Raw genomic sequence first — 18,093 nt, 5'->3', positions numbered from 1 at the left:
TCACAGCCAAGAAGCCTGAATGAAGAGTGAAACTGGGAGGACTGGAATAACATTTGGGCTCAGTGAAACTGAACCACTGTGTCCGGTGAAACAACTTACAAACCAATGCACTCCACTTAAAACCCCCACAACATTTGATCTAGGTAGACTTCAATGAAAGAGCTTACAGTTTTCCATAAGTAAACTATGTACATGACTCTGTGCATGTGGTTCAGGCACAACAAAAAATAACCTCACCAGTAAAATAAGAATTTGCATGTGGTTAAATAACATACTGGTTTTCATGTGTGATCAGCGCAAACCACGGTGTAGTGTGTTTGTTTCAGGTCTGTATGTTTTGCTTCGAATAAGGATGAGGTTACTAAATGGAGGTGACTGACTTGAGGTGACGCCGCGCCCCTTTCGGCATCTGTCAGGAAGTGAATTCAAGAAAAATAGGAGCGCAAAACCGCGGAGACCGTGGGTCGCAAACGGACAAACATACCTCCGCCGATTTTGAGTTTTAAACCAGTAAGCTAGACATCTGAATGCTGCATATACACGGACAACACTACCAAAATGCTCATTAAAGAATTGTAAGTAAAAATGTTTGGGAAAATATGGTGTTTAGTTAAAACGTGTCACGCAGGAGAACGATGTCATACACAGGCAAACCATTGGGAAAATGTCTTGTGTGACAATTATCCTCTTCGTTTATAGTATTTTCTCAGTTAGTCTAGTATAGCCTACTTACCATTTGGGAATTCAAAAAAACACGTGCAAGTTGGTATTCGCTGTGTTTTATCTTTGCGTAAAATGACAAGTTTGTCAACGCTATTGACTGCTTGTTGCCTGTCTTCACTGTATGGACTGTATGGATAGACTCATTGAATTAATGAATTAAGTAAAAAAAAAAAAATTAACACATTTGCCAAAATGGAAATGTATTGTCAGTTACCAAAATGAATCTTAACTGACAAAGTGCCACTAACTTTGTAACCATAACTTTAATTATAATCATCCCATGCATCGTCAGGCCTACTAAAAAAACATACAAGGGTGTGCCTTTTATCTCAAACTAATCCAAAGTATACACTTGCATGATATGCCATCTAACTCATTGGTTACGAGAGTCAACAACTGCCATATCAACGTGTCATCCTGATGCCCCAAACCTGCCTGTATCAATACCGTAGAATTAGTATGGTGCCTGTCTTGGCTCTCATTACGCCCAGATCTGTTTATAATGAAATATTCAGTGCTGCTTAGACTAGGGACAGGTGGTGATTATTGCCTATTGTAGACTGGCAGAGGATGGGGCCAGAGAGAATTGTTTTCTGATAGTAGAAATCTACACCGGGCTTCAATTTCCTCTGACAATATTACAGCTAGAATCAGTAGCACGTTCAGGCCTGCAATGTTCATAGTTGATAGGTAGAGCAGGACAGTATGGTCAATAATCCATAACGCGATAAACTGCCCAATTTAACGGTAAATGGAACATTAATGTGCCCCATTTTTTTTAAATCCATGAAACTACTACTAGTTTGATGGTTGTGGCCATCAGTTGTCCCATTAACAATCCCTCTTATTAGCTAGCTTATTTTCTTTCAAACTTCACATTTCTCTAGTATAGGCTACTTATCGTCATGAACGATGTAAGCGAAATGCCTGCGATAAGTGGTCGGTGTCGATGTATTTCAGATTTATCGTCCCAGGTCAATTAGGCTAAACGTGTTTTGATTAGCATACTCTTAGCAGTTGCTAACAGAGAATTGTCAGTTGGGAACTAATAAATCAAGTGATAAATTAGATGAGCAATAACATTTAGTCATGAGCTGCAGGTGTTGTAATATCTTGTATAATGTGATGTTGCGCTCTCTCTCTCTCTTCTAGTCGAGTCATCCTCCCCATATCTGTGGAAGAGGTAAGTAGCGACCGAGTGTCATTTATTTGTGTCTTGAACTCTCGCTTCATGTCACCTGTCAAGCCACATTCTCGTTTTCTGACTCAACGGTCAAATTGAGGTCAACCATTACCTAGCCCCATGAACGTGCCGTACGCAAAAGCGGAACGTTCACGGGGCCAACCCGTTACCTAACGTGCCTGTGCTCTTGAGGAATCAGGGCAGTCTGTATGTCAAGCAGTTGGTCTGCATTATGTTCCCCTAACCTTCAAGTTCCTGTTTGTACACACACCTTTTATGATGGTGTGTGCACAGGATGTTGGCATGGTTTCCATTATGTTCGCGATTGCAGTGGTTAGCCGGCCACACACAGTCAGGTCGGACATTGGCAGAAAATATTAGCCATATTAATTAAAACGGAGCACCGTATTCCTGACTGAATCTTTGCAGTTGAAGTCAGTAGTTGTGGGTTGTTCCATGTCATTTCAGCAAGCCATGTCACCCACCATCTCAGATTGTTCTGAAATCCTTTCTGTAATTAGAAACCAATAAGATTAGCCTTCCTGCAACATTATTTTGTTGAAATTAAATTTGATCTATGAGAAATTAAGCAAATTGATTGCACCTAAATTGGCCAATTTAGTTTATAGGATTCATATAATATTTGATAAATATAGTATCTGATTTCGACCTAACTTTTTTAGGTTTATGGCCCATCCTACATCCTTATATTACCAGGTTCTGACTACTAGATGCTGCTGTTCCTGTATTATGTGAAAAAGTTTGAAGAACTTAAAGGGATAGTTCACCCAAATTACAATGACATGGGTTTCCTTACCCTGTAACCATTTTATTGTCAAGGTATGACAGCAAGGAATGCTAATCTTTAGTGCTGAGCGATTAACTTGGTTATTTTTTGCTTTTTAAACCACTAATTGATGTCTGTTCAATTATTTGAACTCCATTTCGTTCAGTTTTTTTTTCTGTGAGCTCAATGCTCACATTTTGCGGCAGTTTCTCTCGAGATAAATCAGATCATGTCCAAACTGTGTGACGTAATAGGGAGTTGTAGTTTCCAAAAGGCCATTGTTATTCAGACAATGTGATAATGAACTACAATGGCCATAATCCATTGCGTGGCTCCTTGTCCAGTCTGTTTACTTTATGCCTGCTCCGTAAGAGACCGAAGAATGTGCAATCAAGAGGGGACACATAGAGAGCAGTTTCTTTGAGGTATCTCTACCTGAAAATACATGATCTAAGTGGTTGATAGTTGTTATTCAGCAGTCATGAAAGTATGCCTTATTTACGTTGAAGAACTACTAAAATAGTGATTTTTGTCATGAGTTGGGATGACATAAAGTAATCAAATAAAACTAATGTAAAATACACAATTAAATAATTTTATTAGTGTGAATAACTGGTGATTAGTAAGTGATAAGCAGTCGTGGGCAGTCCCTACCACCATTGGTATTTCTGTGTCATTCTATGTTACAGCTTTCAACTCGCATAATGCAAAGTGCATTTAAAATATCAAAACCAAAATCATATTTTTTTTTAGAATCTAACCAACCGACCTAAAAAATCACTAATCTCTCAGCACTACTAATCTTATCTGTTTCTAACAACACAAGTGATTTCAGAACAATCTGAGACGGTGGGTGTCAATCCTATTTCTTGTGCTTTTTGAGGTGGAATGACCCTTGTATGTTCTGACCAGATTTATTTTCATCAGACATAATCTTGCATTCCATCTTGGCAACAACTTATCAGCAACAGTGCTGATTCCACCGTTCTCTCTCCTTCCTTCTCAGCCTCCCTCTCTTTCTCCATTTGTTCCCAGAGTTCTAGTCACCAGCATCATTCCCCGCTCGCTCTTTTTTATTTTTTGTTATTTTTTAAAGCCGACTTAAATCTAAGTCTCAATCGTTTCCCCCAAAATAAGATTCCAGATCAAGGATCATAACCCTAAATTCCATTCATAGCCTTACATAAGGGTGATTCCTCATTGGAACAAAAACATACCATAGAAAGGTACTTTTGGAGGACATTTTCTATCTTTATATTGAAAAAAATAAGCATAAACCATTTTAGATTTGGCAAATGTTTCAATATATTGTTGAACATAATGTACTCTACGTGCATATCGAAGTTCCAGAATAATGTCTCTGCTACTTTGACTCACAGTATAAAAATGGATTCAAAATAGTTGCCTTCTTTTGGTGGTTTGCAGGATGTGCAATGATACAAGTGAAAGGAGGGCTGTGATTGGTTAAATTGCCTGCTATGCCAATTTCTCTGTACAAAATGGGCCGTAACTTTAAAACTTCCACAGCCTGAGGAAGATGGACATATGAGTCACACGCACGCAGGGGAACAATAAGTGAAATGCTGGTTTTACACGTGTCGTCACATTCCTAACCACCTACTCGCGCATGAGATGGAACCACCAAAATAACACTGTTCGGTAGAGGATGTGATTGTACCCCATCTTCCTCCAAACAGAGCTGTTTCACCTGTTATAAGCATATCATTTTGGGATGACTTATCTAATCAGCCCGGCACACACTATTCTGTGTTTTTAAATGTCAGTTGGCTGTTGGTTATTGAGTAGTGTCAATGTGCAGCAAGCGAGTCACCAGTTCCCTGTGGGTCACTAGCTCCCTGATGCACAGTGGCCGCATTCCAGGACAACTTTATTGCAGTCACGCTGCACACAGCAACCTGTGGTTGCGTGCCACGTCATCGACTGCTGCTGGGTGACTCAAGGCCTGTGGTGGTGGTGGTGGATGGATGGGGTGTGCTGCCTAGGCTGGTACAGCAGAGTTGGAGACAGTAATCCACCGGCCAAAGGTCTTTGACAGAGCTCTACATCCTGAAATCACTGGCGAGCATTTAACGAGGGAATTGTTGGATGAGAGACTGTCATCAAAAAAAGAAACTGCCACAGATGGCTATTACAGTATTTTCCTTATGCTTGCTGACAATACTGTTATCCTGTTGAGCTGTTATGCTGAAGTCTGTGTCTATCTGGGCTAAATGCACAAGGAACTGCCAGTGGTGAATACAGAAAACTGTCCTTGTACAGGTGCTCTGAGGAGTGAATGGTTAGGGATGTGCCCACTGAAGTGGTTGCAGCTGTCTGTTAATGCAACTTGTGAACAATGGGGATTATTTAGTCTGTGTGTAACTGTAGGTCACTCCTCTTTCTTCCTCTCCACAGTACCAAGTGGGGCAGCTGTACTCTGTGGCTGAGACCAGTAAGAATGAGACGGGTGGAGGAGAAGGGGTGGAGGTGCTGAAGAATGAACCCTATGAGAAAGACGGAGAGAAGGGCCAGTACACCCACAAGATATATCACCTGCACAGGTACGATTGGTCCATCCACCTATCCATCCATCTACCCAGTGACTCCCATCCATCCACCCACCCACAATCACCCAATGGTTCAGTATATACCCATTGTTTCTTGAAGAATGTAACTCATAAATCTGTCATGAGCTCAGTTCAACTGAACCCAAAATATAAGCTTGTTTTACTCCATTGTAAACAATATAATTTTAAACAAATACCGTATAGCCTCAAAACATGGTTAAAACTATAATGGTCAGTCCTTGCACCCATAGGTTATGTCTATCCCTCAGCTATTTCACAAGAAATTGGTGGGGTGTTCATGTTCTTATTATTTGAACTGCAGATTTCCACTTTTTATAAATAAAAAAGATCTTTAAGAAATGATAAAATAGTTTCACAACCCTGTTTATATGCTTTCAAATTGTACTGAGAAAAAAATATAAATTTAAAAATATAATATATATATATATATATATATATATATATATAAAAATATCTATATAATATTTAAAAAATATATAAATGCAACATGCAGTAATTTCAATAATTTTACTGAGTTACAGTTCATATGAAGAAATCAGTCAATTTCAATAAATTAGGCCCTAATCTATGGATTTCACATGACTGGGCAGGGGTGCATCCTTGGTGGGCCTGGGAGGGCCCACTTGGCAGCCCAGCCAATCAGAATGAGTTTTTCCCCGCAAAAGGGCATTATTACAGACAGAAATACTCCTCAGCTCCCCACACTACCCCACCCTCAGACGATCCCACAGGTGAAGAAGCAGGATGTGGAGGTCCTGGGCTGACGTGGTTACACGTGGTCTGCGGTTGTGAGGCCGGTTGGACGTACTGCCAAATTCTCTAAAACGACGTTGGAGGCAGCTTATGGTAGAGAAATTAACATTCAATTAGCTGGCAACAGCTCTGGTTTACATTCCTGCAGTCAGCATGCCAACTGCACGCTCCCTCAAAACTTGAGACATCTGTGGCATTGTGTTGTGTGACAAAACTGCACATTTTAGTGTCATTTTATTTTCCCCAGCACAAGGTGCACTTGTGTAATGATCATGCTGATTAAACAGCGTCTTGATATGCCTCAGGGATATTAACTCATTTGTGCACAAAATTTGAGAGAGAATTTTTTGCATGTGGAATGTTTCTGGGATTTTTTTTTTTTTTAGCTCATGAAACATGGGACCAACACTACATGTCCGTTTATATTTTTGTTCAGTGTATATCAAATTCAACCGTTTGTTTTTTCAGTGATGAAGATACGGATCTCTCATGGTAGGGTGGGCTATATTTAAATAGGGTGAACTTTGAGCACCTCCTATCTCCTGACTCTTTTGGCATTTAGGGCCAAAAAGGCACTTTCTCACCACTTCTACCATTGGCAAATATGTGTGGGAAAGTTTTGTTCAATTGGGTGCGTTCAATTGGGTGCGGTGGTTGAGGTCAAAGGGATGTGGTCAAAAAGTGATTGAATTCATATGGATTTGTACCCTAAAATAAGAATATCTTACTTTTTCTCTGCAGTAAAGTGCCAAACTATGTGCGCATTCTGGCACCATCAACTGCTCTTAACATCCACGAGAAGGCCTGGAATGCTTACCCCTACTGTCGGACTGGTAAGTCCCCTGCTCTTTGTTACCTAGCCCTTCTGTAGCGAGAGAATATGTTGAATAATTAATTTGGGTATACACGCTAGCAGCCAGCACTGTGAGGACATGCTATTGGAATCTATGTAATGTCTGGACCAATAGCCAAGCATTGGGTATTAATGGTGTATATAGGCAACTTCTCAGTTTGATTGACAAGGAGTTAGCCAATTTCTAACATGTGCAACGATTGAGATATTATTTTGAACGTTTGTTCCCCTAAACATTGTTTACTCTCTTTGTCTCCTCATGTCCATCTCTTCCCCTGTTGCAGTTATTACAGTAAGTACTGTTTTCTTCTATACATTTACATATACAGTATGTTACTGTTTACTTGCACACTATTCAGCTGTAAACATGGTGAAAGAGGAGCTGGTAACCTTGCCTGTCAAAAGGAAAGGAGAGAAGCGGATAGGGCTGACTTAACACAGAGGAAGACAGACACTCGTTTTGCCAGGGTGAACATGTGTGTGCGCATGTGCATGTTTTTTTTTTGTGATATTGACTGTACATTTGTTTATCCCATGTGTAACTCTGTTTTTGTCGCACTGCTTTGCGTTTATCTTGGCCAGGTCACACTGGTATTTAACCAGGTAGGCCAGTTGAAAACTTGTTCTCAACTGGCCTACCTGGTTTTATTTTTATATAAATGCCTCAAGATGTAATCACTTATAGTCCATATATAAAGGTTAAATACATATATTACTTTCAGTTTCAGACCTGGGTTCAAATACTATTTTAAATCTTTTTGCTCTAGCCCAGGATGGGGTTTACTGGTTAAGGACTATTCTATGGATTGATTAAGCCAGCATGCTCAATCAAGCACATATAGTATTTGACATGATTTCAAATAGTCTTTGAACCCAGTATGTGTTGGACACTTGACTGATCTCGTTTATGTTATTACTTGCTCTTCCTTCCGCAGAATGAATACATGAAGGACAATTTTCTGATTAAAATTGAGACGTGGCACAAGCCCGACATGGGGGTTCAGGACAATGTGAGTGAGCAGCTAATGTAATGAGTCTGAATGTACACCATGTCAAGCATGGACCACCGGCACATTTTTAATTCAGTTAGCAGACGTCACTAGTCCTTTAATTTAACGATTTCCCCTTTTTATTTTACTGTATCGATCAGACTCCAATCAGTCACTTCCATTGACGTCATTTCATTCCATGTCATTTCCGCGTCCATCCTCTGACTTGGTGAAAGGATACGGAAACCCTTCTCGTGTTTGCATTTTTAGCTCTCAGACCTGCTCTGTTGGTGATGACACTGAAACAACATGTACACACACATAATGTATGAAAGTGCTATGTAATCAGGGTCTGGGCCAATTTCAATTCAATTTCCCTCAAAATTGGATTTAGAATTTGCTTCTCAGTTTATTTCCTGAATTTAGTGGATTGAAATGTAATTGGCCCCAAGGCCAACCCTGCATGTTATACCTAGTGAGGCATTCTTAGCTCTTGAAGTGGGTAACTTACTATAAATGATTCCCTGCATAGGTACACGGACTAGACCCAGATCAGTGGAAGAAGACTGAAGTAGTCTACATTGACATCGCTGACAAAAGCCAAGTGGATGTCAAGGTGATGACAGTGATTGATCAGTGTGAATGTACTCACAATTTATTAGTAATAAGCATTCTTTGAAACTCTTTTACTTTTCTAAACCTAGACACATCAGGGTTGTATTCATAAGGCAGAAAATGGTAAAAAATTGACTGAAACAGGGAGGGATTGCCTGAACTTGTCCAATAGAAATTCCCTTACTGAGAAAGCAGGCTTCTGGCAAATAGTTGTGGCAAATCTTTGGCCAAATTGCCACATTTGTGGCCAGCTCATATTTTAAAATTAAATTAAATTTGCAGCGACTTGTGAAATTCTGGAAAACAATTACTGGGAAAGTTGTGGCGAACATTATGTTTGCTGCAAATTTGCTTCAAACTGATTATGAAAATGCAAATTGAAACAGGTTTTTGATTACTTTGTGTATTAACAACATTGAAATGTATATGCGATTTGGTTTGTGTCGATACATTTAAAGGAACTTCCTTCTCCCAGAGAACTAAACATACTAAACGTACTACAGGTCCTTCAGAAAGTATTCCCACCCCTTTACTTTTTACACATGTTGTTGTTACAAAGTGGGATTCAATTTGATTTAATATTTTATTTTCATTTTTTTTTTTTCAATCTACACAAAATACTTTAATGTCAAAGTGGAAGAAAGTCACATTTATAAAAAAAAAACATGACGTAAAACCCTAATACTGCTTATCTTGATTAGATAAGTATTCAACCCCCTGAGTCCATACATGCTAGAATTACCTTCAGCAGCGATTACAGCTGTGAGTCTTTCTGGGTAAACTAGCCAGTCAGTGGTGCTGACAGATTGAAACTGATCTAGCTAGCAACAAAATGTGTTTCACACTATCCCATAAAACATGACATGCTTACCGGCCATCAATTAGCTTACACAATTAGGACGTTTTAAGTTAAAACACTCACTTGACAACTTCGGTAGCTAGTTAGCATTTTCCACCCGGTTTGAGCTCAATGTGTTTACCAGTAGGGATGAAACGGTTACCGGTTTCACGATAAACCACTGTAAAAATTGACGGTTAGTATTACCGTTTCAAATTTGAATTATCATTAAAACCGTGTTTGATTACCACCGTTTGAAAAACTCATATGGTAAATACTGTCCAGCATCAACCAAAGTTAGCAACAGTCTGGCGCAGCATGCAGCGTGGGTTTTGTTTTGTGTGAAAACATGCCGGAAGGCAGTGACAGCGCTCGGGAGATTTTTCAGCCTTCTAAGAGGACCAAATCTGAAGTATGGTCGTATTTTGGGTTTTACAAGAGTGCTGAGGGAAACCTAATCGAAGATGGTCACCCTGTCTGCAGAACATGCAGCAAAAAGAAATAGCTGCGAAAGGGGGCAACACTTCAAATCTCTTGAGTCATCTTCGTGATCACCACCCGCTACTTTATAGCGAATGCAAGGTAAGTTAACTTTTAGCTCAATGCATGATGTGGGGGAAATGTCATGGTTTGTCTGTCAAACATGCTAATTAATAGCTTGTCAATCATTTTAACGGAAGCGTTCAGTGTTACCTACTCTTGTAAAAACACTGCACGTTGTCCTGCTGTACCCGTCGTGTGTCTGCAGACTCTATTCACCCATTGCACACGATAACACCTTATGTAGTTTAGTCACCCAACCAACATATATTTTGTTAATTTAAAATCCGTCAGACGTCGATTTGGTTGTAAAAGTGTTTCAACAGGAGAAACACTATAGACTCCTATACAAGACTCCTGTATTTATGTCAATTGCTGTGCTCATTGCAATTACTGTCACTGTCTTAAGACTCGTTTGTATTTATGTAAATTGTGCATGGGCTCACTGCATATACTCAAATGCAACACAGAAGATTGTGTGAGTGAATAATAATTATAATGTAGTAATAAAAGTAATACATTTTATTTTCCCTTGTTTACAGAGTGGATGTGCAGCAGGCAAACCCAGCGATGCTACTGGTCCCTCATCTACAGTTGTGAACTTGTGACACAGACACTGAGCAAGCGTTTAAAAGGCAGGCTGCTTATGCACCCACGTCAAAAAATGCTCAGGACCTCACTGCAGCCCTTTTCATATTACATTGCAAAGGTCATGATGCCATTTCAAATTGTTGAGAGGCCTGGCTTTCTGAGGCTGATTAAGGTTGCCGTGCCTCGCTACAAAGTGCCATCACAAACATTTTCCAAGACTGAAATCCCAAACCTGTACAACCAGGTTAAAGCTGATGTTGGAAAAAGACCTCTGGACCAGTGAAAGCAGGAGTGGTTCAACCCTACATCAGCTTCACTATCCATTACTTCACCCCAGACTGGCAACTGGAATCAAACTGCCTGGAAACACAGTTCTTCCCAGAAGATCACTCGGCTCACAACAGAGTTTTTGAGAATATGCCGGGAGAGTGGGGGGTCAACAAGAAAGACCTGGCCTGCATAACCACAGTCAACGCATCAAACATGATCAAGACTTTTGAAGAGTTCCCAGATCTGTGGCTTGGGTGCTTTGAACCTGGCCACCTCAAAGGCTCTGAAAATTCAGAGCGTTGACACAGCAGCCAAGGCCTGCCGTCATCTGGTCCAAGGCTTCTCACGGAGCTGGAAGAGAAGGAGAGAACTGAGAGAAAAGCAAGCTGCCCTCAACATGCCACAGAAGGCTCTGATCCATGATGTGGTGACCCGATGGGGGATCTACACACAAGATGCGTGAGCGTTTCCTCAGCCAACAGCCAGTCTGTGTGACACTGGCTAGAGAACGAGGAACACGGAATCTGATGCCCAAGGATGCCGACATAAGTGTCATGGACCATCTGTGCCAGCTGCTTAAACCTCTGAGAAAGTTTTTATAGATGCACTTGCCTCAGCGACACGAGTGACACTGTCAGCCATCAAACCTGTCCTGGACCACGTCACCTGTGATGTTCTGGTGGAAAAGGATACGGAGCCATCCCTGACCAAGGAGATGAAAAGGGAGAGAGAAGACCTTAACAACAGACACACAGAGAAGGCAAAGAGTCATGCACATGGCTTGTTTCATTGACCCCAACTTCAATAGGAGCTTTTTAGATTATCCTAAGGCAGCAGAGTGGGGAAGAGGGTCAGATTCTGACCACCCCAGAAGACAGAGTGAAAGAATAGATCAAGGTCTACCTGTCTCTGCCACCCATTCCGGCAGAAGAGGATCCACTGGTGTGGTGGAGGGGCCATGCATCAGAGCTGCCTCACCTTGCCAGGGTTGCCAGGAAGCTTTTCTGCATCTCAGCAACCAACGTGCCATCAGTGTTCAGTGCCAGCGGGCACATTGTCTCCCCTCGCAGATCACTACTTAAACCGGACCAAGTAAATATGCTGACATTTTTACATTTCAATCTCAAGTAAGCAAAGGATGTCCAGGATGTTAGGCCAGCAGCACCTTATTTCGTTATGAAGGAGAGAACGGACAATCAATCACTATTGTTCATTTGATTTGTTTATATATTTAGTGTTATTTTGATGTCAACACATGCACATTAGATTTGTTTACATATGGTTGTATTGTTCTTACATGCACGTTGGATTTGTTTACATATGGTTGTATTGTTCTTAAATGCACGTTGGATTTGTTTACATATGGTTGTATTGTTCTTAAATGCACGTTGGATTTGTTTACATATGGTTGTATTGTTCTTAAATGCACGTTGCTTTACTTGTGTTGCTTTTATATGCACATTTGATTTACTTAAGGTTGTGTTCATTTAAACCTGCACTGGGGAAACTTGTACCTCTCATGGCCACATGGTGCCATATTTAATGCTATTATTTTAATGTTTATGCACTCAAAGTGCATAGTCCTGCTAATTTTGTTTGTTAGTTTTCAATATAAAACTTGGTGAACTGATTTCAGTGTTTGTATCCAGTACTTTTTGGAAATTTTACAGCACATTTGAACAATACTGCGATAATATTGATAACCGTGATCATTTTGCTCATTATAATCGTGATATGAAATTTCCATACGGTTTCATCTCTATTTACCAGAAACTGCTTCTGTCTGGTAAACTGTTGCCACTAGTGGCAATAAATATTGTTGCCACAGGTTTTCCCTTAATGTCTATGGGTTTGCCACAGATTCAAATACTTCTTGTTTGTCAGAAAAAAAACTCCAGTGAACGATTTGCCACTATTTGCAATAAATATTGTTGTTGACAAAGGTTTCCCGCTGATTCAGCACTAGTGGCAAACCTTTGCCACAAAATGTTGCCAGAAGTTTACAAACTTGCCACAAAACCTGCAGGAACTTTCCCAAAACCAATTATTTTTTAAGGCATAACACTTCATTTTAACTTGATAAATGTTCTACTACATTTTGCTACAGTGTTCCCTAATGAGTATGACCCAGTTATCTGAATAGAATTAAATAGAACACTGGTATCTTTGCATCCTACTCATCTTCTCACTCTGCTCCACACAGGACTATAAGCCAGAAGAAGATCCTGCCATATTCAAGTCAGAGAAGACAGGCAGGGGCCCCCTGGGGCCTAACTGGAAGGTACTACCCAAACCAATATTACTCCATTGTTATCATATTTTTCACATCAGCTAATTTCACATGTAGCTGTATCCAGAGTCCTACAGTATATTTAGACAGTTGAGCCAGTGTGGTTTCTGTCTGAACGTTCCGAGAGCGCCAATTTCACCTCCATAGTCGTTGCTACGTGATGTTTCCGCATCGCGCTGTTTATTTCTGGTAGTTTTCTTCCAAACCTATGAAGATGTCCAGTGAAAGCGGATATGCAATTTGTTGACACCACCACACCGTACCAACTTGGATACACATTATCCCGAATGCTAATAAGTAAAAACGTTCATGAAATTCGCTGCGCTGTTTTGCTTGAGAATAAATGTTCCGACATGGCGTCCGTTCTAAAAACCTGGCCGAAACTCTCTTGATATATGACTCTGGCTGTATCTATTCTGGTTCGGAAGCTCTTATGTGTTGTCAACTGTTCTGCCTCTGCTTGAGGGTGTAATAACTTGTCTTTACCTCTGCAGAAAGAGCTTCCCAGCAACACAAACTCTCCTCACATGTGTGCCTATAAGTTAGTCACAGTCAACTTCAAATGGTGGGGAGTCCAGAACAAAATTGAGAACTTCATTCAGAAGGTGCGGTAGGAGACTTGTCAATTATTCCAGTATTTGCATAATATTCCGTTATGGTGCCTAAATCTTTGAGTGCTCCAGTTCAAACCTAGTGCTAGTACAGAGGCAAAGTCCAGTATTTTCATATCGCCCAATGTTCATGCAAAAAAATGACTCTGCCCTGGAACCCTTGAAGAAGAAACTAGTAGACAGAGTTGGCTGAGAAATAAGATATCAAAGCTGTGCAGTCTCTGGGTGTGACAAAAGACTAGTTTACAATAAAGACTAAAAAGTGTTTTCTGTCCTCAAGTGGACAGATAGTCATTTGCCAAAGACATGCTACTCCAAGTTGCACATAATAAATGCTGATATTACTAATATTTTTTTGAAGTAATTGTTTTGTCTAATTTCTTTCCCTTTCTGATTTCCAGCAAGAGAAGCGATTGTTTACAAAGTTCCACAGACAGCTGTTCTGTTTGATTGATAAATGGATCGGACTGACAATGGAGGACATTCGCCGTATTGAAGAGGAGACCCAAAAAGAGCTGGATGAGGTAATTTACTGTACATTTGTTTGGTCTTTGGCATCAATTAACTCAGAATGAGATGTACAGTACTACTGTCTTATTGGTTTTGTCATTTGGCAACGGAAATGTGTTGTCCTGGATATCCTACTTATTGAGTGTCTGTGTTTATCTGTGTGTTTGTGTGTCAGATGAGGGAGAAGGATCCAGTCAAAGGGAGTTCTGCTTCAGAGGACTGAGGCTGTGCAGCTGTGATTGTGAGTACCGCTCTGTCTGGTGGTGAGACTGAGTTCAGGGAGGTGTTCATTAGTGCGCGTAATGGAAAATGCTTTAAAGCAATTTGCAACAGAAAACAATGATGAGCGTTTCTTATAGGACAAGTCCAGGTATGTCATTCCCTGTATTTACAGAAAGTTAATTTTTTTCCGCTTGGTACCAAACGAACACGACACGCATGAGGAGCTCAGGACGTGCACCTTACCCCATATGAATCAGCTACCGTGTTATCAGTGTCATAGTGTAATCGCTCCGATCTCATACTCCATCACGTTTCCCCAACTATTGGCCCGCGGGCCAATTTTGTCCCACATTTGATTTTATTTGGCCCACAAGTTTTCTGAGCAAGGAAAACTTTCTCGCCATTAAGGAAAAATAAGTTGGACATAAGACTAAAAAACAGCAAATCATCTCCAAGTCATTTTAATTCCCATGCGTAATCGCAAGATGCACTGTATGTGATCTTATACAAATGTAAGCAAGGTTTGAAATTATTGTTTTAGTCAGTATATTTTTAGTCTACAAATGTATTTGTAATTATGTTTTGGCCCCCTGACAATCTGCTCAAGAAAATAATCAGCCCTTGACTGAATCTAGTTGATGGTCCCTGCTCTAAATCTTCAAGCAATAAGTCCTCTTATAATTGTGCACAAGGAAACAAGCCTTGTCTATCTTGCAGATTTGCATTTTATAGATTATAATCAAGTCGCTCACACATCTTTCTCTCGTTCCACTTTTTCAGATCTGTTACTGAAACACCAGCATCTCTGCCCTGCCCTTGTACTTGGAAATGATATGGCTGCATGCAGACCCCTATACTGTCCAGGCAAGCCATGGAGAGGTCCCAGCAGCCCAGAGGTCCACAGCAACCTTAACTCTGGTGGCCATCACATTCCTAACTAATTATGTCACTTGTCGAGTTTTTTTTAAATGGGAATTTTGTTTTTGAGTTGTAGTGATAGTATTTTCTATTGTCTTTAATTCCTCGTGTTTTGTGGACAAACCTGAATTTGTGGGTCACTCCTGTCTTTCAAAGTACTACGATGTCTCTGTATTTCCCTCTTGGTTACAGTGCATTGTTCTTGCCCGGAGACAATCTGCATCAGCAGGCCAACCTGAATCAGCAGGCTGAAAACCAGTTGTAGTGTTATGGCTTTGGGTGTACGTCTTTTTGGGGCAGGAAATATGGAACAATATACCTGGTCTCTGAGTAATAAATCATGTCCTGTACTGTATTTTTCTGTATTAATTCACAGGGTCATTTTCTCTGATTTAATTGGTTGAGCAACATTTATTGTTCTATACAACCTATGTTATTCAATATAAAAAATAGTATATTTATACTCTTTGTGTTCTGTGATTGTTTTCATTGGTGCAAGAGCTGTGTTCCCATTTTTCCTGACTTGCTTGATTTTCTTTACGTCCTTTTAAGTCAAAGAATTTCACAGAAATGGTTTAAAAGATCACGGTAAGTAAATCTCTTAACAACCTGTTGTTCATATGGTTTTCCAAAATGGAACTCACATCAGCGGGGTGTCCTAACCGTAACGCATTTTGATCCCACTTATTTCACCCTGTCACCCTTTTCACTTTGCACACCTTTTTCTGTAGATCTATAGACACCAATTTAGACTACAGTCAGACTGACTGAACAGAAGCAGGCTGCTTGATGAGAAGGCTCGATCCTGTCATCCTGTGTAAGTCAAGGACCGCCACAGAAGGTATGTTGAAGGGGGAAAATATTGTTATGTTGATGATAAATGGAGAAAATATTGCTATGTTGATGATAAATGTGAAAGTGTAGTGATTCAACTTTTAAAGTAGCTTGGGGACAGAGAGGAATACATCTGATTTTGATGCATAGTTGCTGTCTTTATATGCCGCTTTTATGGAGCCAGCTAGCTGCCAAAAGGTTGAATGTACGTATAGTTAGGATCGTAAGAGAATCCATACATTAAATTGTTAGGATCGTAAGAAAAGCCATGCATGAAATGTAAACGTGAAATTTCATCTGTGAACATACAAACACCGTGTTACGATTACGGACTATCATGCCTTTTTAGAGTTTTGGAAGTTCTCGTCAAACAAAAAAAACACACCAAACGTCCTTTGAGGAGTGCTCTGCGAACAAGAAAAACACAGTATTTAAAATTAAAAACTGTAGTCAGGGAAACCAGAAAGAGGACTCCTGCACGTTTTCAAGTAAAGACTTACTCAGCTGAGTTAACTTCACATTTATGGAGCTAATGTAATGGATCTGTTTGCCAGGGCAAGTCTAGATAGCACTATCTGTATTATGCCTACAACGGTGACGTTTCAGTCCGCTAGGTGCATCTCCACAGCATGGGCATATCTCTGGGTGACGTGGACATCCCCATGCATACACCTTATCAACATGACTAATACAATATTGCACCATCCCATTCTCTTGGCTCTGTCTGCAATCATAACCAGTAGTATATACCAGGAATAATGAAATAATAATAGATGTTTGGTGAATTTGTGAATTATGCATGACCATTGGAGTCTGACACTCATTTTTTAATGTACACTACCAGTCAAAAGTTTGGACACACCCACTCATTCAAGGTTTTTTCTTTATGTTTACTATTTTCTACATTGTAGAATAATAGTGATGACATCAAAACTATGAAATAGCACATATGAAATCATGTAGTAACCAATTTTGGCATTCCCTCCGGTATATTTCATCACTCAATCTTGCCAAAGCATATTTTGTAGGAGGGGTTAATATGAATTTAAAATAATTTGACATGATTTAGATTAATCGGGTCATGAACATATGGAATTTGAAATTAACAAGGGAAAGATTAAACGTAGGCTACGTCTGGCATAAGCTTATTCACACACTTTACAATAACTCTGTTGCGGTAGTCTCCTTTTATAGGCTATTCCCTCCATTGCGACACGGCTGCCCAGTTGAAGAGCTTGTGATCTCCATGCAGCACCATGCGCCTTTGGAAAAGCACCCCTCAGCCTCAAAGAGATGCTCTTCTGGAGGCATGTAGCCATAGTCATACCCTAATGTAGGCCTATTTGCCTACTATACAAAAAGTAATTCCAACATATTTGAACGTTTGATTCATTCAGTTCAGCCAGTCAGTATGTCATCCATTCAGTCATTTGTCTAAGTTGTAATATGAACTAAAAGGCGAGAGGATTTACTCCGCCCAAAATCTGTCCATGTGAGATAAGCCCTTTTTGTATGGAGGTCTATGCGAGAGTGTTAAATTATTTGATAGAGTAGAGGTTTTGTAATGTTTGGTCAGTTAAAAATGTACTGATAGAAGTTGCACGTGGCATTTCGCCAACTTTGAGAAAAACGACTGTGTTGTGCCTGTTGTTCACACGCGTACCTGCCCTCTCATTGGCTAGAATGGTCCCACTGACCTGACCTCACTTACCCCCACTCATTGAGGAATTACTGTAGAGAAGATGACTGTTTATCTTATATGCATAGTCACTTTAACTATACATTCATGTACATACTACCTCAATTGGCCCGACCAACCAATGCTCCACACATTGGCCAACCGGGCTATCTGCATTGTGTCCCACCACCCGCCAACCCCTATTTTTACGCTACTGCTACTCACTGTTCATCATATATGCATAGTCACTTTAACCATACCTACATGTACATACTACATCAATAAGCCTGACTAACCGGT

At 40.2% G+C, this 18,093-nt stretch overlaps 1 protein-coding gene and 1 long non-coding RNA gene across 2 annotated transcripts; both read left to right on the top strand.

Moving 5' to 3' along the window:
• Nucleotides 1-380: 380 nt before the first annotated feature.
• On the top strand, nucleotides 381-15,744 carry LOC118384904 (phosphatidylinositol transfer protein alpha isoform-like). The gene is made up of 12 exons (XM_035771611.2): nucleotides 381-575; nucleotides 1,876-1,906; nucleotides 5,109-5,254; nucleotides 6,776-6,867; nucleotides 7,172-7,179; nucleotides 7,823-7,897; nucleotides 8,409-8,492; nucleotides 12,934-13,011; nucleotides 13,515-13,625; nucleotides 14,033-14,155; nucleotides 14,317-14,382; nucleotides 15,144-15,744. Exons 1-11 carry the CDS (start codon nucleotides 559-561, stop codon nucleotides 14,362-14,364), a joined length of 813 nt encoding a protein of 270 aa, XP_035627504.1. The 5' UTR covers nucleotides 381-558; the 3' UTR covers nucleotides 14,365-14,382; nucleotides 15,144-15,744.
• LOC127931532 (uncharacterized) lies at nucleotides 8,506-12,360 on the top strand. Its single transcript, XR_008141655.1, has 2 exons — nucleotides 8,506-9,911; nucleotides 10,412-12,360. It is a non-coding gene; the product is annotated as an uncharacterized LOC127931532 (long non-coding RNA).
• Nucleotides 15,745-18,093: the final 2,349 nt, after the last annotated feature.

This window comes from Oncorhynchus keta, chromosome 1 (assembly GCF_023373465.1).
Source record: "Oncorhynchus keta strain PuntledgeMale-10-30-2019 chromosome 1, Oket_V2, whole genome shotgun sequence".
Classification (NCBI taxonomy): domain Eukaryota; kingdom Metazoa; phylum Chordata; class Actinopteri; order Salmoniformes; family Salmonidae; genus Oncorhynchus; species Oncorhynchus keta.
Note: the sequence above shows the minus strand (reverse complement) of the source record. Positions and strands in the feature narration are given on the sequence as shown.